This window comes from Lupinus angustifolius, chromosome LG08 (assembly GCF_001865875.1).
Source record: "Lupinus angustifolius cultivar Tanjil chromosome LG08, LupAngTanjil_v1.0, whole genome shotgun sequence".
Lineage (NCBI taxonomy): Eukaryota > Viridiplantae > Streptophyta > Magnoliopsida > Fabales > Fabaceae > Lupinus > Lupinus angustifolius.
In genome coordinates this window covers 15,566,710-15,593,326 of record NC_032016.1, presented here as the reverse complement: position 1 = coordinate 15,593,326, position 26,617 = coordinate 15,566,710, and the positions used below count along the sequence as shown (strand labels likewise).

At 34.8% G+C, this 26,617-nt stretch overlaps 2 protein-coding genes, 2 non-coding genes and 1 pseudogene across 4 annotated transcripts; 3 read left to right on the top strand and 2 right to left on the bottom strand.

Annotated features, from left to right (window-relative positions):
- LOC109354903 (endoplasmin homolog) lies at positions 10,206-15,560 on the top strand. The gene is made up of 15 exons (XM_019597708.1): positions 10,206-10,339; positions 10,570-10,690; positions 10,798-10,951; positions 11,333-11,413; positions 11,505-11,616; positions 11,708-11,834; positions 11,938-12,076; positions 12,767-12,884; positions 12,987-13,186; positions 13,302-13,517; positions 13,608-13,773; positions 14,022-14,160; positions 14,258-14,408; positions 14,498-14,902; positions 15,003-15,560. The coding sequence occupies exons 1-15, from the start codon at positions 10,273-10,275 to the stop codon at positions 15,267-15,269; spliced, it is 2,463 nt and encodes an 820-aa protein (XP_019453253.1). The 5' UTR covers positions 10,206-10,272; the 3' UTR covers positions 15,270-15,560.
- Positions 16,453-16,536, bottom strand: TRNAL-CAA. The gene has a single exon. It is a non-coding gene; the product is annotated as a tRNA-Leu (tRNA).
- Positions 16,635-16,718, top strand: TRNAL-CAA. Its single transcript has one exon. It is a non-coding gene; the product is annotated as a tRNA-Leu (tRNA).
- Positions 19,593-20,882, bottom strand: LOC109354900 (pentatricopeptide repeat-containing protein At3g56030-like). Its single transcript, XM_019597706.1, has one exon. The coding sequence runs from the start codon at positions 20,763-20,765 to the stop codon at positions 19,776-19,778; it is 990 nt and encodes a 329-aa protein (XP_019453251.1). The 5' UTR covers positions 20,766-20,882; the 3' UTR covers positions 19,593-19,775.
- On the top strand, positions 25,766-26,438 carry LOC109354902 (annotated as a pseudogene).

The window sequence follows — 26,617 nt, the reverse complement described above, 5'->3', positions numbered from 1 at the left end:
TTGTTTATGGTTCCATCGGAATTATGCTTAACTTTGAAGATCCATTTACACCCTATAAACTTTTTATCTTCAGGGAGTTTGGTAAGGATCCAAGTTTGATTATTATTGAGAGCCTTTAGCTCACAATCTATAGCAGATTTCCAATGCTCATGTTTTATAGCCTCTTCATATGAGTAAGGCTCAGTGTGAGCATTGATGTTTAGAATAAAGTGTCTAAATTTGTTGGAGAGAGCATTATAAGACATGTAATCAGAGATAGGATATTTAGTCCCATGCATACTTGTGGCTGAATCTTTCAGAGATAGTAAGCAGTGATAGTCTTGTAAATGAGATGGAGGCCCCTTAACTCTAGTGGATCTCCTAAGACTGTGGTTAGGCTCATTGTTAACATGGTCAGGGTTATTGACGTGAACATCAGTAAAATCATCATCATCACTATCATGAGTGCTTTGATCATTATTAATCTCAATCCCAGTCTGCACTATCTCAGTATTATTGTCACTATTTCCATTATTGATGGCATCATGTTGTATAGGGTAATCAAGGAAATGGTCACAAGGCATATAAGGGGAAGTAGGCAAAGATAATTCAGCGTTGTCTTCACTGCTTGCATTATCAGAAATGAAAGGGAAAACATGTTCATAAAAGATTACATTCCTAGACACAAATGTTTCTCTGTTCTTCATGTCAAAAACTATATATCCTTTTGTGCCAGCTTTAAAACCAAGAAATATACATCTTCTAGATCTAGGGTCTAGCTTCTTTCTATGACTAGTAAGAGTGGCAGCAAAGCACAAACATCCAAAAACTCTGATGTTCATTAAGTTGGGGTCATGTTTGAACAGAATTTGATATGGTGATCTCTGGTCTAGGAAAGGGCTAGGTTGTCTATTAATCAAAAACACAGCATGATTAACAGTAAAGCTCCAAAAACATTTAGGAAGAGGTGATTGAAAAAGAAGAGATCTAGCTACTCCTAATATGTGTTGATGCTTTCTCTCTACTATCCCATTTTGTTGGAGAGTTTCAACACAAGTTGTCTCATGTGTGATTCCCTTTAAGGCATAGAAGTCAGTCATCCTAAACTCAAGACCATTATCAGTCCTAATGCATTTGGTTTTGATACTGAATTGGGTTTCTACAAAGTTGACAAATCCTTTTAACAGGCTAGAGGCTTCAGATTTAAGTCTCATAAGATAAATCCAAGTATGCCTCGACTTATCATCAACTATAGTTATAAAGTATCTATGTCCACCTATAGAAGGAACAGATAAAGGACCCCATATATCAACATGAATAAGATCAAAAACATTTAAAGATTCAAATATGCTATGTTGAAAGGGCAGTTTCTTCTGTTTAGCATATAAACAAGTTTCACAAGGATCAACAGAAAGTTTTATTTGAATGAAAAGAAACTGTTTTTGCATATTCTTTAATTTGGCATGAGATAAATGTCCTAACATATTATGCCATACATCATTCTTGTAAGTATTAAACTGATTTATATGAGGGACATTACTAATCAAACTATTGTTATTAACAATGTATAATCCTCCCCTAATCTCAGCTGCACCAATCATCCTCAAGGTATTCTGTTCCTGAATTATACATTTCATTTTTTAGAAAATCAACTCACAGTTAAGAGACACGGTTAGCTTGGAAACAGGTATAATGTTAAATTTAAAACAAGGAATGAAAAGAACATTGGATAAGTAGAAATTATTTGAGAATAGAACAGTTCCTGCAATGGTTGCAATAACATCACTCCCATTAGGTAGTTTCACATGGATATGAGGTATTCTTTTGAAAGATTAGAAATTTGATATTGAATAGCAAACATGATCTGTTTCCCCAGTGTCAAGTATCCAGTCTTTTGATATTGATAAATTATTTGTAGTGTGTGATATACCTGTTGGATTGGAACTAATCTGATTGGTGATGTGCAGGGGTTGCGAGTTTGTTTGTTGTTGCTTCATTAGTGCCAATATGGCTTGTTGTTGGTCCATAGTGAATGGCATTGTTCCTGGATCATCTGAATTTTGTTCAACATCAATGTTGTTGTTGATTCCATCATCTTCATTACTCATAATATGGTTCACATTGTTATTTGTTTTGAAACTATGAGGATATCCATGTTTCTTGTAGCATACATCTATTGTATGGCCTGTTTTGTTGCAGTATGTGCACATTTTTGTCCCTCTTCTAGAATAGCTTCTTCCTCTTCCTGATGTAGAGCCTCTAAATCCCCTTCCTCTAGCTCTTCCTCTGCCATATGCTTCATCTGTATTGCTGGTTAACACCCTGGATTCATCATAAGGGTTGTTCAATTGCCTTTCTTGTTGAACAAGTAGAGAAAATGCCTTGTTGATGCCTGGGAGAGGTTCCATAAGCATAATTTGGGACCTTACTGCTGAGTATTGTTCATTCAATCCTTTCAAGAACCTTACGACATAGTCATTTTCCCTGGCTTTCACAACAGGGACCACAGTGCTCTTGCACTTGAATTCACACATACAGCAAGGAATGGGTCTAAAATTGTCTAGTTCTTGCCAAAGGCGCTTCAATTGGGTGTAGTAGGCATCAATTGAGAGATTACCCTGTCTTAATCTGTAAAGATCCTCTTGAACATCACATATACGGAAGATATCTCCTTGATGGTAGCTTTCTTTCAAGTCACTCCACACTTCAAATGCTGTCTCTAGCCAAAGAACACTCTCTGCTATGGATGGATCTAGAGATTGATTGATCCATGTTGCATCTATCCCAAGTAGCAAACAGAGGATCATCATTAAGAGGTTTTGGCAATTCACCATCTATGAATTGGAGCTTGTTCTTGGTTTTCAGTGCCATAGCCATAGCCTTTGACCAAGAATGGTAGTTTCCTCCCTTTAGAGGAACTGATACGAGAGCTGATCCAGGGTTCTCATTCGGATGTATGAAGTAAGGGCTTGATGGATCACTTAAGACATTGGTGGCCATCAAGGATTCTTCGAGATAGGAAAAGTTGGAATGTTTAGAAGCAAGATGAAATTAGGTATAGGTACAACATGCGATAGAGGCGCAGCAGAGCTTATAGCTCTGATACCATCTTAAAAAGATGGTGTATCCATGTTTGCAGTATGCAACAGAGACGAGCAATAGGAAGATAAGAATTGCACAATGGCAATGAGATTTGAAGAAGAAAAATGAGGGAAGAAGAAAACTCAAGAAAGCATTCAATGAATATGCCTTATACTCTTTATTGATCTTTCTTCAATGAATATACCAAAGCAGAACCAGTTTATATATACTAACTGGTTCCTAACCGAAAAGAAGAAGAAAAAGAGATACTTTCTAAAAGAGGAAAAACTGCCAAAACTAAAAACAGAATTAACAACAAAAAATTACCCAAAAAGAAAAGTTACAAAATAACTAAAAATAAAGACTCTAAGATATATTTTGTTGAGTAATTTGTTGATCCATTCTCCCTTTCTTCTCCTTACATTCACAATTTAACAATTATAACATTTTTCAAAGTATCATTAAAGTAATAATAAACACATGTTTTAAAAGGGTTTTGCCCTTCTACAATTTCATGCACCAAAATAGTCTGATCCTGATGCACCTCATCTGGCCCAATGCGTTTGGTCACCTCTTGTCCATCTAGTGTGTCTGGTCCTATCTAATGCGCCAAGTCTTTATCTTGGCACGACCATGACTTGATTCTGGTTTGGTCATGGCCTATTTCTGGCAAAGCCATGATTTGATTCTGACACGATCCTAGCATATTTCTGGCATGATATTGACTCGGTCATAGCTTGACATTGGTATAATCTTTACTTGTCTTTCACTAGAAGCAGCTAGTTTTAGTCATGTTTTATGTGAGAGTTTGATAGAGAGTCTCTTGACTAAGAAACTCAACTTAAACTCTTATAAAACCATTCTGGCTCATTTGCTTAGTCTCTCTTTTATGCAATATCAAACTTATAAATATTAATTGAACTTACAAATATTATATGTAAATAAAATTCTTTGGGGAAAACATAAATACAAAAGTCATATTTGAAATATAAAAAATATAATTCCTTTTGTTTAAGTAGTAGGCCATGAATATTATTGAATATTATTATAGGATGCATAAGGACAATCTATATATCTAGTAAAGAGGGACTTATTGGCAAAGCAAACTTATAGCTTGTAGTTACTAGAGTCATTTAAACAAAAATGTAAAGGAACCTCATAACTTTTAGAAAAGGATTTTAAAAACTAGTGCTTAGAAAATGAAAGAAACTTTTAATAATTTTTCTATCTATATTATCCTTCAAAATTATAAAATATTATACGAGTTGCATCTAACTAAAACACTATATTAGTTATTGAGTGTTGTCTCATCCTACCTCTCCTTCATTTAGGTTAGCTTCCCCATTCAAAAAGAAAAAAAAACACAACAGTCTAATTTGAAAGTCTTGTTCATGTTTTTGGTTAGAGTATTAAAAGGAGGTTATGCTACTAAATGTCAATTCGTTTGCTTTTACGTCCTGAATGGTATTAATATGGTCCCAGTTATATGATAATGCTTAATCTATAAATTAAATGGTTATAAAGAGCTTAGACACTGTAGTTTGGTTAGTTTATGATATTCGATCTTGTATGGGCCAATGTACTTTTAGTACTCTTTTCATTTTATAAATAACTAAATAAATATTATATATTGCTATTATTTAAAATTTGAACTAGTTTTAAAATTAATCTTATTGAACAACTCTTGTTTAATGAGTTATCTATATAACTATAAGTTTTGAACTATGTTCGCAACTAAAGATTATAATGGTATAGTTAGAAACTCTTAACTACAAACTAGTCTTACCTAATAACCTAGATTATTCAATGTATAGGGTAGTTGACTATGTTTTTTAACCCTAGTGACTTATACCAAAAGTACATATCATCAACCAAAAATAATTTGCACTTATTGTATTTTCATTTGTTATATCAATTGGAATGTGAGAGGCCATTTACTTATAGGCATAAATATTAAACATTTTATTTTAAATAATCCTATCTCATACCTCCTTTGAATCTCATGCGGCGAGCGGTTGGTTTTTAGTATTTGTCTAGAGATTAATATTATTCAAATATACATTATATCGCTTTATTTATGAATGAATTATTAATTTATATTAATTTCCCCATTTTCCAACTTAAAGATATGCACCAAACATTGTACCACAAAGTCACACACACACACACATATATATATATATATATATATATTTACAGGAGACTGAGTTATTTCCAAAAAAAATATTGGATTGGAACAGGCACCGTTTATAGTTGGTGAAGTTAACTTCTAACCTAACAATAACATAACAAATTGGTAAAAGGATGGGTTACGTTGAATAGAGACAACCCAATTCTTGAGAGCGACGCTTCTTGAGATATGCGGTCATGAACCCCGAAAAGGATTAATTTTTTACCAAAAAAAGATTAGATATATTATTGATAGTACCAAAAAAGAATAAAAACATCCCACATGTATATAGCGTGAAAGTAATAACCTTCACCTTGACCCAGCAGAGCTGACCCAAATAAATTTGGATTTGATCAATTCTGTTCCAAAAAATGTATCATTGTTTAGGATAAAATACTTAATTATTAAACTTTTAACTTAAATACATTGTTTTCAACCATTGCATGCTCCCATTTTTATTGTTGGTGTTTTTCTGATGCTGCAATTGCTGTTTTTAGGATGTTGCTGCTAGTTTTATTGTTGGTGGTGGTGCTTTTCTACTCTTGTTGGTGTTTTTCTGCTGCTGCTGCCAGTTTTATTGAATTCTCATGATGTCTTCTTTTCTTTGCTGCTATATAAGATTAAGTAGTTTTGTGGCCTTTAACATAAGGGTTTGTTATTTGGAGTATAAATGTTATTTTCAAGGTGGAAATATCAAATGTAGTCATTAAACTCAACTATTACAAACCAAATCTTTTTTATAAAAAGTTCATGTCGCTAACCCAAATAAGCCCGTTAGAGACATAGTAAGGGCTTATGTATCATTTTAGTAGCCTAATACAAGCCCCAAAGTGGATCCTCAACTCAAAGCTAACAGCCTTCGCCAAACTATGATTATTGGAAGGGGTGAGCAGGACCCAACCCTACTCACTCATTTAGTACAGTCAATCATGATCGGATCTAAATAGGATTGGGTCTAAATAGGACCGGGTCTCACCGGGTTTAGTATCAGGTTCGAATTCCAATATTAAATCTGATCAATAACTAGGGTCAGGTAGAGACCAAACATGACCCGGACCGTCCCACAATCACTCACACATCATGTTTGTATGTATCTCTATTCAAATGTGTATAGAGTAACGTCTCATTTTTGTCAAAAAATATCATTGTTTCTCTAATTTTTTCATTATATATATGATTAATAATATACATACATATATTATTTTATATGTCAAATTTTATATTCATAATAATAAATAACATTGATGAGACTTTATCTAAAATGAGAATACATTATATTTAATCGTATTTAGGGTCGAGCTCGAGTTTAAAGAATGATCCAGTCAATATTTAGGATCGAGTTAGCTACGAATCTAGGGTCAATCTAGGTTTAAAAAAATGATTCGACCAACGTTTGAGGTCAAGTAAGGACAAACATTATCTCATCCCAACCCAGCACATACTACAAGTGAGTATCCGAAGATAATATATGTGATGGGTTAGATTCATGTTTGTCTTTTTGTACTCTAAGATAATTCGAACATAACATTTTGACTATAATATCATGTTAATAATGTAATGTTATGTTGATTAAATAATTATTACTAACTAAATAAATGCTCCATCATATGTGACTTTATTTTTATTTGTTTGAGTAAATCAAATTATGTATAATAGACCCTTTAAATTGTGTTTTATTATTTGTTCTTTTTAATTACCTAAATAAAATAAGAATAGATGAAACAAACATGCAATTGAACAAATTTTCCAAAATATTTGTAATATTTTTAAATTTCTGGATACGCATTGGATCTGGGATGGTCCAGGTCTAAAAACAGGGGAAGGAGACGAGTATATACTTGTTAGTACTCATCCAGACCCATTGTTACGAATGACAACGAGGTAGATCAGGGTTGGATTTGCACATACTCAAATCCGAATCCGAACCCAAACTCAACAGGGTTGAAAATAAAAATACCATACCCCAAACCCGGAAAAAACCCGAAAATGATAAAGTAGTAAGGAAAATATGATATTATTTTTGTATAATTTTTCTCTAACATTTCTGTTTTCTCTTGTATTATTTCATTTCTTTTATGTTTGAAGATCCAATAGTATGTAAAGTAAAATTAGAAATTAAAAATAATTGGCAAATAATAGAAATTTTAAATTGAATTACCTTACTTCGTGGCGGGTTCAGGTTAGGGTCTTTGTTATACGGGTAAAACCCGAACCCGAAATTTAAACTCGGGTAAAACCCGAACCCAATCACATCAGATTTTTTGTTCAGACGGATACATATGGGTTCAGTTTTTATTGTCACCCCTCCCCATTGTAATTCCTAATCTCAAAAACTAGTATTCTACCGAGCTAAACCAGACCCTACTTTACGTTATCTCCATCCAAGGATAACAAATATCTGCTACTCCTCACTCCCTTTCAATAAATATCCTCTCCTTAATCTCTAAGTAATCCAGAATAGTCAAAGTCTCAAAATTCCAAGATCAAACAGAAAAACCAACATACCCTTTCCTTTCATTTATTTATAATAAAAAACTATCAAATACTTTATTTATTCACATATATCACCCCTCCAGACTCCAGCTATGATTAAATTTAATATTGACATATATTTTTTTTGGGGTACATATATAATTACAAGGTATATGTATGTATATATAGCTAAATCACTCTCAAAGTCTCAAAAAAAAAACATCAAATTATATAACATCTCATTCCCTTTCCAAAGTGGGTAAAAGGTTAAAGCATCATGAACCTAACTACTTACCTACAAAAATAAAACACCAAACCCTAAAATAAAAAAATAAAAAATTACAATAACTGGAAGCTGAGTAAAAAAAATTAACGAAACCTTTTTACCTCTTCATTCTCTATCTTCACGAATAAGTTAATCACAAAGCATAAGGAAGATGCTGGGGGAGTCTGAAACGTACTTGAGAAGCCGGAGAACGCACCGCCACGCCGTGCCAGCAGATTCCGCCCTTACAGGTATGGTGGTGGTGGAGATTTAGAAGATGATCGCCGGCGAATGCATACGTGGCTTTACGAGACACGTCCCACGTCAGCGTTAATACGAGGATTAAAGCGACCAAAGTAGTGGAGAGGATAAGGACGAAAGTACCGGTAAAGCTACGACCACAGAAAAGGCCGTAGGCCTTGATGCACGCGATTACTGCCACGTAGATCATAGTGAGGTTTCTAACCACTGAATCAGAAACTGCCATAGAAGAAGAAGAAGAAAATTGGAAGGGATCTGGATTTGGTTGTGGGAAAGGGGATTTTTTAATGTGCCTGATTGGGAATGTTGTTCAGGGTTTTTAGTTATGATGAGTATTTATATTGAAATTACTAAAATGGGTCCATAGATGTCTGAAACTCTCAATCCCACCCAATTTGCTTATCTTCCGTCCACTCTTTTATTAAAATTATAAGAAAATAATAATAATTTATTTGGATTTAATATATATGAAACATTATAAATATTTTTACATTGTTCATAAATCATTCATTATTCATACGTTAAACTTTCAAATAAAAGTAATATAAATCAATTATAAATAATATAAAATTTTTACAATGACGTTCCATAAATATTAAACTCATTTTTTTAGTATAAGTGTAAACAAATTTAGCAATTTTTATACTTTGTGGCTTATGCTAATGGAAACAATTTCCTATATGTAATTATTTGTCTTTTTTTATTAAATCAAGTCACTTAATTGTGTTTTTAACAAAATTCTTTAATGCGGCTTGTATTAGTTAAATTTGTTTAAGCAAGACAAAACAAAATTTGTATAATCTAAATTTGTGTTTTCATATATTTAGAAGTGTTGGAGTCTTTTGGAAAAATCATCTTAGCATTGCAGTGAGAAGAACACTATCAGCATACTTTGCGATCCCCAGACATGAACCTTCTTTACATTATTTTCAAAGGGTGGTTACAGAGACATAGAATAGATAATAAGGATAGTTTGCGGACTAGATGGGGTTGAGCTTTTTTTTTCTTCTTTTCCTCTCTTTTTCGAGATATAAACTAGGAAATTGGGTTTTATTTTAGTTAACAAAGCCTTATTTCTTAACCAACACCATCGTAGTAAATATCTTTAAACATGATATCAGAATTCAATATATACTACAGGCATAAGAAATATATTTGTTAATAGAAATGTTAATTAATATAGAAAAAATTCATTCTTCGTCAGTGTGGAAGTAGTATAAGAATTGGTCTATAGACTGAGCCCATGTAACTTCGACGAAAGTTATTATTACTTTGTCACAATCTCCATTGAATAGTAGTATAGTTTCAGGAAGATGTTATTATTCATTGTGGAATTGACCTATAACAATTAGCAAGTCTATAAATTATTAATCTTACTTCCATCAAACTATTACTAATTTTATTAAAATGATTACTAAAATTAAACCATTTAATAAAAATGCCTTTACATTTCTAGATATCATAAGAAAAACCAACAAAATAATATTTGTTCCATGTGAATGGGGAGATTTCTAAATCAATTAATTCTTATGAATGGGGGGACTATTAAGGTCAAGTACTACAAATTACATGTAGAAGTAATAGAAAGGTAAATGTATTTCCTTAACACATGTATTTGGATGGGAGCATGTGCCTTATAAAAATATGTTACTTAGTTAAAAAAATATATTTAAATTAAAATTTTAATAATTAATTATATTATAATTAATCATCAATAATAATATATAAAATGATACAGTTTTAGGATAAAAGATGTCCACCCATTTTAGCAAGCTATAGGGCCAAATTGCAATGGAGAAAGGGAGCTGACTTCGACTTTAGAGTCGTCGACGTGTCTCAAGCAAAATAAACCAATAGAACAAACCCACGTGTCTCAAACAAGATCAGTAATCGTTGGATCATCCACGGTGGCAAAATAGAAACCCCGTATAAATCACGGCCACAACCAATAACCAAGTATATAAATAGCTACACGAAAGAAGCACAGATAAATCATTGGAGTCAAGTGTTTGAAAGAAGAAGCTACTAGAAACTCAGTGCGAGGATGAGGAAGTGGACACTCCCTTCCGTTCTTCTTCTACTCTCTCTCCTCCTTCTCTTTTCAGATCAAGGTATCCCATTCCATCTTACTTTACATCATTTTCTGATTACTGTGTATAAAACTCATACATTCTTACGGCATATATATTTTTATCTTCTATATATAGATATAGATAAAGTTCATTTTAATTAGCTAAAGTAAGAGTGTATTTATTATCTAAATTTAGTGAGTTGAGATCTCGATACATTTTAGTCAATTTTAGAAGAATAATAATCTTATGTTTACAATTTGCGTCAATAGGTCAAAAACTGAAGGCAAATGCAGAGGCAAATTCTGAAGAGCTTGTAGATCCACCTAAGGTGGAGGACAAGATCGGTGCTGTTCCTCATGGTCTTTCCACTGATTCAGATGTGGCTAAGAGGTGTTTATTTTTATTTTTATAGTAACTCTTTCTGTGCTGAATTCACTTTTTTGTCTATATTTGAGTGAGTAAGGCTAACAAATGGCGTGTTGATGATGTCATGGTAGGGAAGCGGAGTCGATTTCGAAGAGATCGCTTCGGAGTAATGCTGAGAAGTTTGAGTTCCAAGCTGAGGTGTCACGGCTTATGGACATTATCATCAACTCACTATATAGTAACAAAGATATTTTCCTCAGGGAGTTGATCTCTAATGCCTCTGATGTAAGTTCTTTTCCATTTATTTTATGTTTGCTTTTTAGTCCATTTGGTGGAAAAAAAACTTGCACTGAAAATTTGTTCTGGAACTCAAGCTCTAATATAGTGTGCATTTTAATTTGTAGAAAAGTTACTATGAATATTATATTGACACTAACACTCCTTTCAGACATAAACCCCAATAGAGGTAAGTGTAATTCTAAAATAAGAAGGGTGCTCAGTGTTATTAAGCCAAACCTAAAGAAAGATCATTGTAAATTCCGGTAGTTTATAATTTGCCAAGAGAGCATTTGAAAAAAGTAAAAAAAGAAAGATTTATCTTTCCCTAAAAGATAATTATAGCCAATCATGCACGTGGTGCTAATGACAAATAGCTCCATGTTGTAGGCATTGGACAAGATCAGGTTCCTCTCCCTCACAGATAAGGAGATTTTGGGTGAAGGTGATAATACCAAGCTTGAAATCCAGGTTAGTACTGCTTAATTTCCAATCTAGGTTAACATCATAGACGGCTTTTCCTATTAATCCAATTTGCACCAAAATCATGTTGCTGCTGCAGATTAAGTTAGACAAGGAAAAGAAAATCCTGTCTATTCGAGACAGAGGTATCGGTATGACAAAGGAGGATTTAATTAAGAATCTCGGGACTATAGCAAAATCTGGAACTTCAGGTATTTATCTTGTACTTGTTGTCTTGTTTGAAATAAATTTCATTTTGTAGTATGTGTGGAAGATGTTAACTGAAACCATCTATCCGTCCAGCATTTGTTGAAAAAATGCAAACAAGTGGAGATCTCAACCTTATTGGGCAGTTCGGAGTTGGCTTCTACTCTGTGTATCTCGTGGCTGACTACGTTGAAGTTATTAGCAAGCATAATGATGACAAGCAGTAAGTCATTTGCACTTGATATTAGTTCTCTAATTAGTATTGCACAAGATACTTTCTAGACATCTGTCACACCATGTTGATTCGAAGGTTTTTTGGCTCTCAGGTATGTATGGGAATCAAAAGCTGATGGAGCTTTTGCTATCTCAGAAGATACATGGAACGAGTCACTAGGGCGTGGAACTGAGATTAGACTGCACCTTAAAGATGAGGCTGGGGAGTACTTGGAGGAGTCTAAGCTGAAAGTATGCACCAAACTGTTACCTTAATTACTATAAATTATCCGAGCTTAAAAGGTCACTTCTATTAGTTTATTGTGATGACTTTACACTGAGGGCTTTTTTACTTCAACCTAAATTCCTACGATATATATATATATATATATATATATATATTCTGTTTCCAAAGGTAGTACTACACTACTACCTATGTGCTTTGTCCGTGATTGAAATTATAGTTTCTAATAGCAAAATTTGATTTATCACATTATTTTTCTGTAAGTTCACGTTGTGCATCTGACCCATTTTTTATGTGATTACACATGTTACTCATTTTCATTAAGAAAATATACAACATTAAGCATGTGGTATGGTTTCTATGGAGTGTTGTTACACCTACAGCTCAACGTAAATGTTTAGAACTTTAGATTGGTTTATGATTTGGTGGAAAAGATCTCAACATGGCTTTCATGGTTTACAAACAAACATCAACCTCTTCTCCTCTTTATATAATTTCCATACTATGTATCTTCTCTTTATATAATTTCCCTGCTATGTATTTTCTCTTCTTTATATAATATCCCTATCTTGTACTTAAGAGTTTATAACCTCCTTCTCAGGTTGGTCCCCTTGGGATTTCAGTAGTTGATATTTGAGGTTTGTTAGTCACTTGTGCTATATTTTGCTAAATTTGTTCCAATAATTATTCTTTTTCAGGAATTGGTGAAGAAATATTCTGAATTTATTAACTTCCCTATCTATATTTGGGCAAGCAAAGAGGTTGATGTGGAAGTTCCTGCTGATGAAGATGATTCTAGCAATGAAGACGAATCATGTATGTATATTAAGAAGTCAATAGGGTGATATTTCCATTTGTATTCCGTGTCTCAATGATTTTTTAGTCCTTCTTTCTTATGTTATTTCACTCCTTAAACAGCTGAAAGCAGATCCCCAGAGGAAGAAAGTGAAGAAGCTGCCGATGAAAGTGAAGATGAAGAGAAAAAGCCCAAGACGAAGAAGGTGAAGGAAACAACTTATGAATGGGAACTTTTAAATGATGTGAAAGCTATATGGCTGCGGAATCCAAAGGAGGTTACAGATGAAGAGTACACCAAATTTTACCACTCTCTTGCCAAGGTAACATTGTTATCTTCATATGTATTAGAAATTTTTAAGGAAATTACAGTGAAGTGTCCACTTCACTCTGAAGTTTGTTAATACTCATGAAGGTGTGTATTTATGTTTTGTGCAGGATTTAAGTGATGATAAACCTTTAGCATGGAGTCACTTTATTGCTGAAGGTGATGTCGAGTTCAAGGCAGTCCTGTTTGTGCCACCTAAGGCTCCTCATGATTTATATGAGAGTTACTACAACTCAAACAAATCCAACCTTAAGTTGTTTGTTAGACGAGTGTTTATTTCAGATGAATTTGATGAACTGTTGCCTAAATACCTCAACTTTTTGAAGGTAGCCATGGACGTGCTTTATTTATGTGAGTTTATTTTATTTGGATCAGAAAATTTTCTCACCAAAAGTTCTTTTTGACGTTGGGAGCAGGGCCTTGTAGATTCTGACACATTGCCACTTAATGTATCAAGAGAAATGCTTCAACAACACAGTAGTCTAAAAACAATCAAGAAGAAACTTATTAGGAAAGCCCTTGATATGATCCGTAGGATTGCCGAAGAGGATCCTGATGAGTCGTCTGACAAAGAAAAGAAAGGTATGGTATAATAAATCTATTGGTTCCATTTGCTGGAATCCCAATCCTTTTCTGCTGGTCAAGGTTGTTGAAATCTTGTATGCCAGTCCTAAAAATGTTGGATTGGCTTGTAATTGTAGTGTGTCATTTTGTTTTTATGTTTATATGTAATTTGGCTTTGTCATCTCTTTTCAAATTTAAGATAATAGTTTTTCTCTCAATTCCATTCAATAACTTCGCACTCACACCATTCTTAAATTGTGATACAGAAGAGGTTTCCTCCAAAAATGATGAGAAGAGAGGTCAATATACTAAGTTTTGGAATGAGTTTGGCAAGTCTATTAAACTTGGTATCATTGAGGATGCCACCAACAGAAATCGGTTGGCAAAACTGCTCAGATTTGAGAGGTACATCACTTGTTTTCTTGTGATTAAATTCCTGTGGCAGTGTTACTTCCCAGCTTACATTAGTTGACAATTTAGATGAAACTCGAATCTCTTGCAGCACCAAGTCTGAGGGTAAGTTGACTTCTCTAGATCAGTACATATCTAGAATGAAAGCTGGACAGAAGGATATCTTTTACATAACTGGAACCAACAAAGAACAGCTGGAAAAATCTCCATTCCTTGAGCGGCTTAAGAAGAAAAACTTTGAGGTGCAAATAAAATCTTTTCCTTTTTATGCAAATTTTTCTAAGGAAAAATCCCATGTTTTTAAGTGTATCTTCTTTTTGAACTTCTGCAGGTTATTTACTTCACAGATCCAGTTGATGAATACTTGATGCAATACCTGATGGATTATGAAGATAAAAAGTTCCAAAATGTCTCCAAGGAGGGTTTGAAACTTGGGAAGGATGCAAAGGACAAGGAACTGAAGGAATCCTTCAAGGATCTTACTAAGTGGTGGAAAAATACCCTTGCCAGTGAGAATGTTGATGATGTGAAGATATCCAACCGATTGGATAACACTCCTTGTGTTGTGGTGACGTCAAAATTTGGTTGGAGTGCTAACATGGAGAGAATCATGCAGTCTCAAACTTTGTCAGATTCTAGCAAGCAAGCGTACATGCGCGGCAAGAGGGTTCTTGAGATCAATCCTAGGCACCCTATAATCAAGGAGCTCCGAGAGAGAATAGTGAAGGACCCCGAGGTATATTCTAAATTCAAATTCTCTCATTTGCTTTATTTTCTCCTGCCGCCTCTCTTCGCCGAACACATTGAGTGTTAACACAAAGTGGCTTAATTTTCAGGATGAGAGTGTGAAGCATACAGCAGAGCTAATGTACCAGACAGCACTCTTCGAAAGTGGCTTCCTACTTGACGATCCCAAGGATTTTGCTTCACGTGTTTATGATTCAGTTAAGTCTAGCCTAGACATCAGTCTTGAAGCCACAGTTGAAGAGGAAGATGACACCGAAGAAGTTGAGGCTGAAAGTGATGCGAAAGAAGATGCATCTACTTCAAAGCCAGATGCTGAAGATGTGAATGATAATGCTGATTTCAAGGACGAGCTGTAGATTTTTCATTTGTCTCTGTTTCTTGGTTTAGTTTTATGAGATAGATGGTAAGAGCCCTCTCTCTAGTATAAGTTTTGGCTCCATATGAAGTTTTTAAAGAAGTTAGTCTTAACTTTATCACACTGTACTTCGGAATTTTCCTTAGCATTATAGTGAGCTGTTCAAGAAAATCTCCCTCTGTACTTTTTCATGTAACAGCAGTAGCGTATCCTTTTATCATTTTATGTCTAATGTTCAGCCTTTTCCACCTATTTAACAATTTTAATCCTCAAACTGCAAAAAATGTTGAGTGGAAATACTGTATGTCCAATCATTTTTTTTGGGGTGAATATGTCCAATCATTTTAGAGCCCTGAATTTGATTATCTTATAACCAAGAATTATGTTTAGATATTGAAAACAGTCTCTTAACTAACGAGAATGTGAATATGTTACCAGAGTAAGGATATGTTTATTCTTTATCATATGAGAGCAAGGACATGTTTATTTTTTAGATGTCCACCGAACTTTCCTAAAAAGGCTAGAGACTTTAAGTTGGCCGATCCTCAAGTAGTTTATGTTTAATTACTTCTAGAAAATGCTATATTTCTCTGCTTGGAATTTATTGCTAACAAGTAACAACATTTTGAATTACAACTGCATGGCTTTTACTATGACAAATGTACAACTTATTAGTTGGCAAGATGCATTGTAATCATAAGTTGGACATTGAATTGAATTGGAATTTTTTTAAAGAAGGGCGATATACTTATGTTCACATTGAAATTGAACCTGAGGTAGAATTTAGAGATGGATTGTGAAAGAATGGGAAAAAAAATTACCCTCTATCTAAATTTGGTTAACCAATGTGTTTTTGCTTCAGGTAAAATATGTATGATTCTTTTCCAGAATAAGAAAAACAACAACGAGAGAGCTGCTGTATATGTTCCTATTCCTAATGAGATTAGAATTGACTTCTAGGGAAAAAAACATGTTGTAAAAAGTAATAGATATCTCAATACTCTAGATTTGGTTAGTCTTGACTCTTGAAGTCCAAGATCGATCATCAAAATGCTTTCATATTATGTATTGGTTTGACCTCTTTAGCATTCTCTTCTGCAGTTTTCTTCGTATTGATTATAGTGGTCTCTTGGTTTACGTGACGAAATGTTTTTTATTCAAATACTTTAGAAATATCATAAAAATGTCAGAAGTGGGATTTGAACCCACGCCCTCTCACGAAGACCAGAACTTGAGTCTGGCGCCTTAGACCACTCGGCCATCCTGACTTCATGTTACATATCTTCACATGTAGTAGGAGTAATGAAAAACTAGTAAATAAAAACATAAGAGATAAGATATTCTATGTGAAGATATGTAACGTGAAGTCAGGATGGCCGAGTGGTCTAAGGCGCCAGACTCAAGTTCTGGTCTTCGTGAGAGGGCGTGGGTTCAAATCCCACTTCTGACATTTTTATGATATTTATTTTTCTTTAACTGTAGCCGAACCTTGTTTTGCCTTTTCACTACTTTCTACTCAATAAAACAATAATCCAAGTTTAATCATAATCTATTAGGAACAGAGCTTTAAAAAATGCTTTGAACATGAGGATGGAAATTCAAAGGGGGCATGGAGTTTTATTTTCCAATTTTGGCCACATGAAAAGCAGAACAGTAACACCGTAATATAAAAAATTAATCATGGTTTATCTGTAATCTAACGCTAACATAAATAAGTGATTATAAATCCCAAGAATTATATAATTTACTACACACTTAGATTGGATCAGAGATAAATAAACAAACGAAATATATCCATCAAACTCAATGTCAAAACCTTTCCCTGATAAAATAGTGTAGATTGAGGGGAAGACACATGACAAAACTTTTCCTAATAACCAATAAAGTGTTTTGGTCAAGTAGTCTAGTAGTATAAAACTTTATTAGATCTCTAAGATGATCAAAAAGTCAATGATTCAATTTCTGTGAGCGGCACTTATTGGAAGAGACAGTCACACATTTCGAAAGAGATTAATCCTTACTCAAAAGATAAGAAATACATTTGGTAATACAAAAAAAATTCATACTTCTTACTTATATTATAATAATAAGTAATTTAGAGAAAAAATGTATGCAATAATATTATAAAAGTTCTAGTTAGTCTATTATTTACTATTCATTTTTAATCATAATTGACTCTTCAAAAAATAATATAAATGAATGGTATATGATATACTGACTATGCATAAATCTTTATATTCACCGTGCATATACATTACACTTTATATTATATTATAAGAACAAGGATACACTTATAGAAACAAAAAAAAAAATGTAAGATGATAACGTGTGATTTGGTATAAGCTTTTATTAAGCATTTTTAATCTTGAAATGTAGGGTTTCCCTGATAGCTACCAATTTTGTGATAACATCACACACAAGCACAGGCAGATTAGGAATTCTGTTCCTCCTCTTCCTCTGGCATTTGCATTGGGAAGAAAGCTCAAAGAGGCAGTGGAAAGTAAGAGCTCCAGTTAGATGGAGCATACTTCATATTATAGGATTGAATTGGTTTTCAAACTATTGTAAATTCTCATGGTTCCAGATACAATTAGTCATTGTACATAGTAGTATCCATTAGAGTTGTTTTTCTTTTCTTTTCACGAATGGGTGGGTGATATATTTTGGTTGTTACTTATTGATAATGGGCGAATACCTCCATCCACCAATCTATATATAGTTTAATTAGGCAAATAAGTGCTTTTTATTTAAATCTGTTCGTTAATATACACAAACGTACATGTACAGAATTACGGAATTGTGATATTTCTATCTTCATTTATGTATGAATTTGACAGATTGTTATACCAAAAAGCTCATATTACTAATTTGTTATACAACTTGACCAACTTGACTGGCAAATAAGAAATCACATAAGAACTTCCAAATCTATATAGGACTCAAATTCTATAGGTAATCACCCTACAATAAGTAAATACATTTGGTTAAAAACAATTACTGTAAACAACTCTATAAAAATGATCACAGGCGAAAATTTTATAGCAAAATGGAATGCCTTCAAAGCATGTCCAATGTTGATTCATGACTAGTTGAAGAGTCAGAATGGATGAGTGCCATATATTAAGCTTTGCCATAAACGATCTCCAGCACTGCACCATTTTAAAGTAAACCACAGAACATGACAGAATCAATAAAAGGAACTTAGCTTCATACTGAAATTAGAGAAGAGGAAATTTCTCAAGCATGCATCGTAATCCACATCATAATAATACTAGCTAATCACGAGAACAAAGTTTGTTGTAACATCTGGATAAGTAAATTAATTTATTTTAACAGTATCTAGCAGCACTCAAAGTCTTGAAATCTGTAAACTTCCCAGATATGACATTTTTAAACATGAAAATCACTTTTAAGGAAACAGTTATATTATATCTATGGCTGAACTCTGAAGTGCTACAATGGACACTGATTAATGATGAGTCAATTATTGGTTAACAGTGTGTGTGGTAATCAATTAGTCAATGGACTAAACCTGTTTTTTGGCTTAAAAATACATGTTAACTACAAAATATGTTGTGCAAATCCATTAAACTCTTTCAAGTGTTAACCAATTGATACATATTAACTAATAATTTAGTCATTATTAACAGGAGGAGGGTAACTATAGGATTTCAAGTGTAGAAGAAACATTTTCCCAAAGGAAAATACATCTTTCATCAAATTCATAAGTGCATAATAACAGCCAAGAAGCGCACACACTGAAGTGTTAAAGCCAGCAAATTGGCATAACAATAATGAATTGACTGGGAATGTTCTCATTTCCAAAGTGCTTCTCATTACTAACTCATGCAAATTCAAACTCCACAATACCAAGCTACAAACATAAACTAATAAGCAATTGCAGAGCAAATAGATTACTTTCAACACTAAACAGAATATCTTTTTGGGTCATTTGGATTAATTCCAACAAGTAGTAAAACGAATAAGTGAGTATGAAGCATCATCTAGTAGCTATTTGACTGCCATCTCCTAAAATTTGTCACCTGTGTTGAACCAAAGCCATAAACCTCAAACATCGGGTTTGCACACAAAATATATCAATTCTCATATAGGAAGCACTACTACATATACAACACTATGCCGATACATAAATCATGTACTAATAAAAGGGTAGCCAGTGCAGAACACTCCTATCTAATAGGGTTTGGGAGAAGTAATATATATACGCAATCTCAACCTCACACACACTGAAGCTTACCCTCTATGTATCGGATATTAATACGGACATTTCATAAAATAGCCGAAAGATATATAGACAAAAATATATAAAAATTATAGAGTACCCAACACATTACTTAATGGATACAGGTAAGACAGTCATTTTGAAATATCCATACTACATATATTCTCATCCAAAAAAACAAGGTCACAAAAGCTAACCTGACACATTACAAGCTCTTAATTTTCTCAACAACCAAAATAAAAAATGCACCAAGACATTCTCACACTAAGCTCCATTCCTTTCATAAAATGATTTCAATTTATCCCCCATTGATAAACCCCTTTGTTTCATTTCCTCCAAAACCATCATTGCCTCTTTAACCCTCTTCAATTTTGCTAGCTTGCTAGCCAAGCAACCATAAATATCAGCATCCAAAGCCTTATCTTTGCCACCAAAACACTTCACATACTTCACAGTTTGTTCAAAACACCCTTTCTCCAACAATGCCCCAATCACAAACATGTGTGTCGAATACAACATCGGCACTCCATCATCCACCATCCTCCTCACCAACACCATAGCACCCTCCACCTTCCCCGTCTTACACGCGCCAATTACCAGCGCGTCAAATGTACGCGAGTCCGCAAAAAAACCATCTCCCTCAATTTCCCTCAAAACCTCTGCTGCCGCGGCCATGTCACCGGCGGAGCAGTGTGTCATGAGGAATAAGTTATGAACAGTCAGGTCACGCCGAACGCCAAGCCCCGCCATGAGGTCCACCACGCACCGCGCGCGGTGCACGGACTTATTGTGGTTGAGGATGTTGATGATGGGGTAGAAGGTGGACGCGGTGATGGAGAAGGTGCCGTCACGCACCATTGTTTCCACGACGCGCAGGGCGTCGTCAACGCGGTTTAGCCTGCAGAGGCGGTTTACGAGGGAGTCGAACGCGCTCTTGCGCGTGACGCCTGGGTTGAGGTTCGAGAGGGTTGGAATGAGGTCATTGATGGAGGAAGTGTTGGTGAGGAATTTGAAGGTGCGCTTGGTGTTGAAGCAGCCATCTTCGATGCGCTTGTTGAGGAGGTCACGGAAAGCGTCGAGGTCGCCGGAGTTTCCGGCGGCGGTAGCGAGTTCGTCGTAGTAGGCGGAGGTGGGGTCGTCAGGGAAGGGTTTGGAGGCGGCGGTGGCGGATTGGGCGGTGAAGTGGCGGAGGGCGGAGGCGAGGATAGAGAGGGAATTAAGGGTTTTATTGAGTGGTTTTGGGAGAAATGACATTGTGTTAGATGAATAGTATAGGAGCAGTTGCGGCCTTCGATCAGTGAAATTAGTGTATGATTTGTTTTTTCAACTTTGAAATGAAAACACGAGTAAAAACTTCAACTTTCATGGTGTAGAATTTATTTAATTACTTAATATTTACCAACGCTTGATGTAGTGGTGTAGGGTAATACTTGACTCCCTATAAGGTAAATGTCAGATTTAATTCCTAAGCAACACATTTTATGAGATATATCCTAAAAAAAGTTAGTTATATATGAATAAAATTAATGTTTATAGACATAACTTATTTAAGAAATAAATTTAATATAAAATGTGTGTAATATCAATATAAAAAATTATAAAAAAATTGAATCATTTGATACAAATTGGGAATGACCGATTGTTAACAAAACAAAAGTAGACACTTACTCACTCAGTGTGTAACTCAAACTGCTACTACTTGTACAAAGCAACAAATGTATAGACACATTTAAACTAATTATTGTTAGAAAAACAGAGAAGAAGAAGATGAAAATACAGATATAAATATAAAAAGGAGTGTCTATGTGTATGGATGATTAGTATCAATAAAGAAATATATTTCTTACATCTATAATGCATCAATCATAGTTTTATACAAAATTGTAAATTGGGTTAACCAACTATCTAAAAGTAAAAATTTCTAACTATCTTCTAACTAACTCTTTGATTACTCAATTTAACATCCCCTTAAACAAAGAGCTACATCATCTCTAAGTAAATGAAAATTAGAAACAAAAAAACTTATATAACAAGCAACGTTCATTATTTAGAAACTAAAGACATTCAACATGTCTCTTAACTTCCTAAACCTATCATTCTTCATAGCCTTTGTCAATACATCAGACTTTTGAATTTCTGTTGAACAATGAACCATCTTGCCTCTTCCTTTTTCAACTTGGTCTCTCAAGAAGTGAAACCTTGTTTTTATGTGTTTGTTCCTTCCATGGCTTATAGGATTCTTTGCCAAGCTTATTGTTGACTTATTGTCCACTCTTAATTCGAAGTTATCAAACTCCCCATACCTTAGTTCTGTCATCAAATATGTCAGCCAAAGTCTTTGGCATGTAGCATTGCAAGCTGCAATATACTCTACCGCACAAGTTGAATGAGCTACCACATCGTGCTTCCTTGAGCTCTAAGATATAGGTGCACCAAAGATAGTGAACAGATACCCTGAAGTACTCCTTTTGTCCTCCTTATCTCCACACCAATCTGAGTCTGAATATCCCACAAAAAACTGACTCACATTTCTGCTTTTGGTTTGGAAATAGTACCTCATAGCATAAGGTTCCTTTCGAGTATCTAAGGATTCTCTTTGCTGCAATCATGTGTTATTGTGTAGGATTAGTCATGTGTTTGTTTATCATTCCTACTCCATAGGTTATTTCAGGCCTGCTGTGGCAAATAAACCTAAGGCAACCAATAATTTGTCTAAAAGATGTTGCATCTATAGGGTTTTCCACACATGTTCACTTAATTTATGGTTTCCTTCAACTGGTGTTGATGCAGGCTTGCAATTCAGCATCTGAAACTTATCTAGTACATCTGTTGTGTACTCCCTTTGATGCATCATTATTCCTTTTTCTGTTTTCAGAAATTCTATGCCAAGGAAGTATGCTAATTCTCCAAGATAAGTCATTTCAAACTCAACCTTGAGCTTTCCTTTTAGCTTTAGAATTTCAGTTTCACTACTCCCTATGATGACTAAGTCATTTACATATAGACGAATTAGGATTAGATCACCCGTGAAAGTAAGATTCACATAGACACCATGTTCTACCTTGCACTTGGTGAAGCCAATGGATGTTAGGAATGAGTTAATCCTTCTATTCCAAGCTCTTGGAGCTTGTTTCAGGCCATACAATACTTTCTTCAGTCTTAGCACTTTGGTTTTATTTGTTGAAGTCTAAAATCCAGGAGGTTGAGTTATGTAGACTTCTTCTTCAAGAGGTCCATTGAGGAAGGCACTCTTGACATCAAGTTGTCATAGCTTCCAACCATTCCAACTAGCAATGGCAACAATCAATCTAACTATCTCAAATCTGGCCACTGGTGCAAATACTTCAACATAGTCATATCATTCCCTTTGCATGAACCCCTTAGTCACAAGTATAACTTTGTGCTTAGAGATACTTCCATCAGGTTTTAACTTGACTTTATACACTCATTTGACTGTTATACACTTCTTACCATCAGATAATTCAGCCTCTTCCTAGGTGTCATTCTTATTGATGGCTTTGAGTTATTCCTCCATTGCCTTGAACCATACATCCTCCTTTAGTGCCTCATGGAAGGTAATTGATTCAGTTTATCCTAAGAGTGCTAAATGAATCAACTCACCTTCATCTGTAATTACATCATCAACAAACATCTCAAATTCATTGAGCCTTAATGGTATGTGCCTTGTTCTTGTAGGTCTGGTTTCAGCAACCCTGATCTCATGACTCATTGTTCTTGGATCAGGATTTAATTCTTCTATGACTTCCTGATCTTCTTGTATAGGCACTAGGGTTGCTGACCTGTTGTGCTCAAGCTTACTAAGGAAATCCTTCCATGAGCTCATTTCATCGAAGTATACATCTCTGCTAAATACCACATGTTTAGTTGTAGGATTCAAGAGTTTGTATGATCATGTTGGATTATAGCCCACAAGAATCATTGGTTCACTCTTGTCATCCAATTTATTTTTCACTTGATCTGGAATATGCTTGTAGCAGACTGAACCAAACACCCTAAGATGCTCCACTGATTGTTTCTTTCCAGTCCAAACCTCTTCATGAACTTGTTTGTCAAGAGCTTGAGTTGGACATCTATTGTGAACATAGGTTGTTGTAGTCACAACCTCACCCTAGAGGTTATGAGGCAAGTCTTTGCAGTTCAACAAACATCTTACCATATTCATAACAATCATATTTATTCTCTCAACCACTCCATTATGTTGTGGAGTATATGGAGCAGTGACTTCATGAATAATTTCATGTTCCACACATAAATCTTCAAGCTCTCTTGAGGTAAACTCACCCCTCCATCAGTTCTGAAAGTTTTCAATAGTCTCCCTTATTGTCTTTTTGCCAAGGCCTTAAACTTCCTTAGATGATCAAATACATCACTCTTTACTTTGATGAGATATATCCATATCTTCCTACTATACTCATCAATGAAGGAGACAAAATACTTGTTTCCTCCTAGTGAGGGAACCTCAAAAGGTCCACATACATCTAAATATACAACATTTAGTAATTCAGTAGCCTTGGTTTGAGTGTGATTACTGATTGAGGTTCTAGCTTGTTTACTAGCTAGACAACTACCACAAACTGAGTTTTGAGGTTTTATTTCTGGCAGACCTATGATCATTTTCTTAGTGCTTGGTAATCTAAGGTCTCTGTAATTGAGATGATCATACCTTACGTGTCAAAACCATGATTCATTTGAGGTTGTTTATGCATTCAAGCATTGTGAGTCCAAAATTCCTAGCTTAACTTGGAATGTCCTGTTGCTTGATAATGGAGCATGTAGAATTCTCCTTTTCAAACTGTCATAGACTTCCATAACTCCATTATTCAACTCCATATTGAAGCCTCTTTCATGTAACTGGCCAAGACTGATGAGATTTGTTTTCATTTCAGGGACAAATAACACATCAGTTATGTATGATATTCTGCCATTCTTCATCTTGAGAGGAATATCTCATGTTCCTTCAGTGATCACCACTCTATTGTCTGCAAATTTTACTTTATTTCTTTTGGATGAGTCAAAGTTCACCAGTCATTCTTTGTGCCCAATCATGTGATTGGAGCAACCAGAGTCAATATACCAGGTATCACTTTCTCTGGTTCTACAATCAATTGTCATCATGAGTTGCACAACTTCTTCATCGGGTTCTTCATTCTCCTCTTTAGCAAGATTCACTTCCGAGTCTTGTTTTCTTTTATACTAATTCTTGTTATGTGCCAAGCATTCAAAGGACTAGTGCCCAATCTTGTCACAATTGAAACACCTAAGCTTCTTTTTGTCAACTTTTCTCTTTAAACCTTTGAATTGCTTAGAAACATTTCTCATGTTTGACTGTTCTGGTTGATCATAGCTATTGACATATGTCTTCCTTGGGCTACCTTTCAAATCAGAGTACCTTCCTTGATTCTTGCTTGGGTTCTTTGCATAGAAGGTTCATTTCTTGGATGTCTGCATTTATAGAGCCTGATGTGAGGACCTATTTGAGATCCTTTCATTAAGTCTTTGTTCATGAGCTTCAAGGGACCCTTGAAGCTCTTCAATCTTCATCTTTTCAACTCTTCCTGATTCTTCAATGGCAACAACCACATAGTCAAATTTTGGAACCACAATTCTAAGAATTTTTTCAACTATGGTTGTCTCTTCCATCATCTCACCACAAGCCTTCATTGCATTAGTGTGTGATGATCCTAGTGAAGAAATCAACAACACTTTCACTTTCTTCCAGCATAAGTTCATATTGTTTTCTCATAGTTTGTAGCTGAATCTTCTTCAACTGTGCAGCACCAAAATATTGTTTCTCCAACACATCCCAAACTTCTTTTGTTGTTACAGATTCTGCAATCTTTTCAAAGTGGGCATTATCCACTACTTGATGAAGAAGACAGATTGCTTTGCAATCTCTTTTCTTATTTTGTTTATGTGCATTTCGTTGTGCTTCAGTGGCTCCTTCTTCCAAAATTGGCCGCCTTTCTTCAATTATATCAGCTACATATTGATATCAGCTACATATTTTGTTGTTTTTGCTAAATTTTTCACGCTGTGTTGGTGACCCATAAATAAAAGGTATCTTTTAGCCTATGACAACCGGAAAGAATTTGAGTTCCCGCTCTGATACCAAGTTAAGGTTCCATCTCAAAACCAACCAATTGACAATGAGAAGAGTAACCCAACAGATATTTAAATCATTCCCGAAATAATGAGGTAGGCGATGTGTGACTTACTTTCCAATACGATTCGTTATTGTTAGGGTTATTCCTTTCATTGGGGTTTTTGAATTTTTGTGTACTGCTAAAAAAATTGGGAATTTGCTGTGTGTATAGCTTCATGATTGCTATGATGTGTTATGTTACCTTATGCTATGCTTTGCATTGCATTGAGAATTTGAGACCTGAACATCATGCACATTGGATTTGAAGTGCCAATGACATACACCGACCGGGATGCTTCTTCAGGCTCTAGAGATGATGTGAACATGACAGACAGATATAAGCGTCAGACCGGTAATTCTGGTGGTGGCGGGAAGCGAGGGCCAGAAGTTGCTGGGTGCTATAGTGGATGCCATGCTGGAGATAGCTGCTGCTTCTAAGATGAGGGCAAATGCAATAATGAAGACTGAGGACCGATTCTCTATAAGCAAATGCTTTAAAATGTTGGATGAGATACAAGGTGGTGATGAACGGGTTTACTTTCTTGCTTTGGATTTGTTTGAGGACCACCCTAATGCCCGCGAGGTTTTCCTATCTCTTAAGAGTGAAAAAAGATTGCCGTGGTTGCATCGCAAATGTGGTGTTCCCTCTAGTTAATTTTTTTTGAGAAATTTGTTTTTGTTTTTGGGTTAGAAATGGTCTCAAATCTGCGGTGTTAAGTAAACTGCATGGGGATAATGTTAATGCCTATGTTATTGAGACTAACGTTTTGTAATTATATCATATTATTTGAGTTGTTTTATGCATGATTGTCTAAAACTATGAACTAGATATCTGAGAGATGTATCATCTTCAAGCATTTGCATTCTTGAAGTTTATCTCTACATAGGAGATGTGATTTTATGGCAGAGGTGCTAAATGGGCATGATCACTTTTCTCGGGGGA

Bases quoted from the DNA above. Each gene is read 5' to 3' on its own strand.
- LOC109354903 (XM_019597708.1), top strand. From the start codon at position 10,273: ATGAGGAAGTGGACACTCCCTTCCGTTCTTCTTCTACTCTCTCTCCTC. The intron at 12,077-12,766 runs GTATGCACCAAA...ATTCTTTTTCAG, and splicing joins TGGAGGAGTCTAAGCTGAAA to GAATTGGTGAAGAAATATTC. The intron at 13,187-13,301 runs GTAACATTGTTA...TGTTTTGTGCAG, and splicing joins TTTACCACTCTCTTGCCAAG to GATTTAAGTGATGATAAACC.
- LOC109354900 (XM_019597706.1), bottom strand. From the start codon at position 20,765: ATGTCATTTCTCCCAAAACCACTCAATAAAACCCTTAATTCCCTCTCT.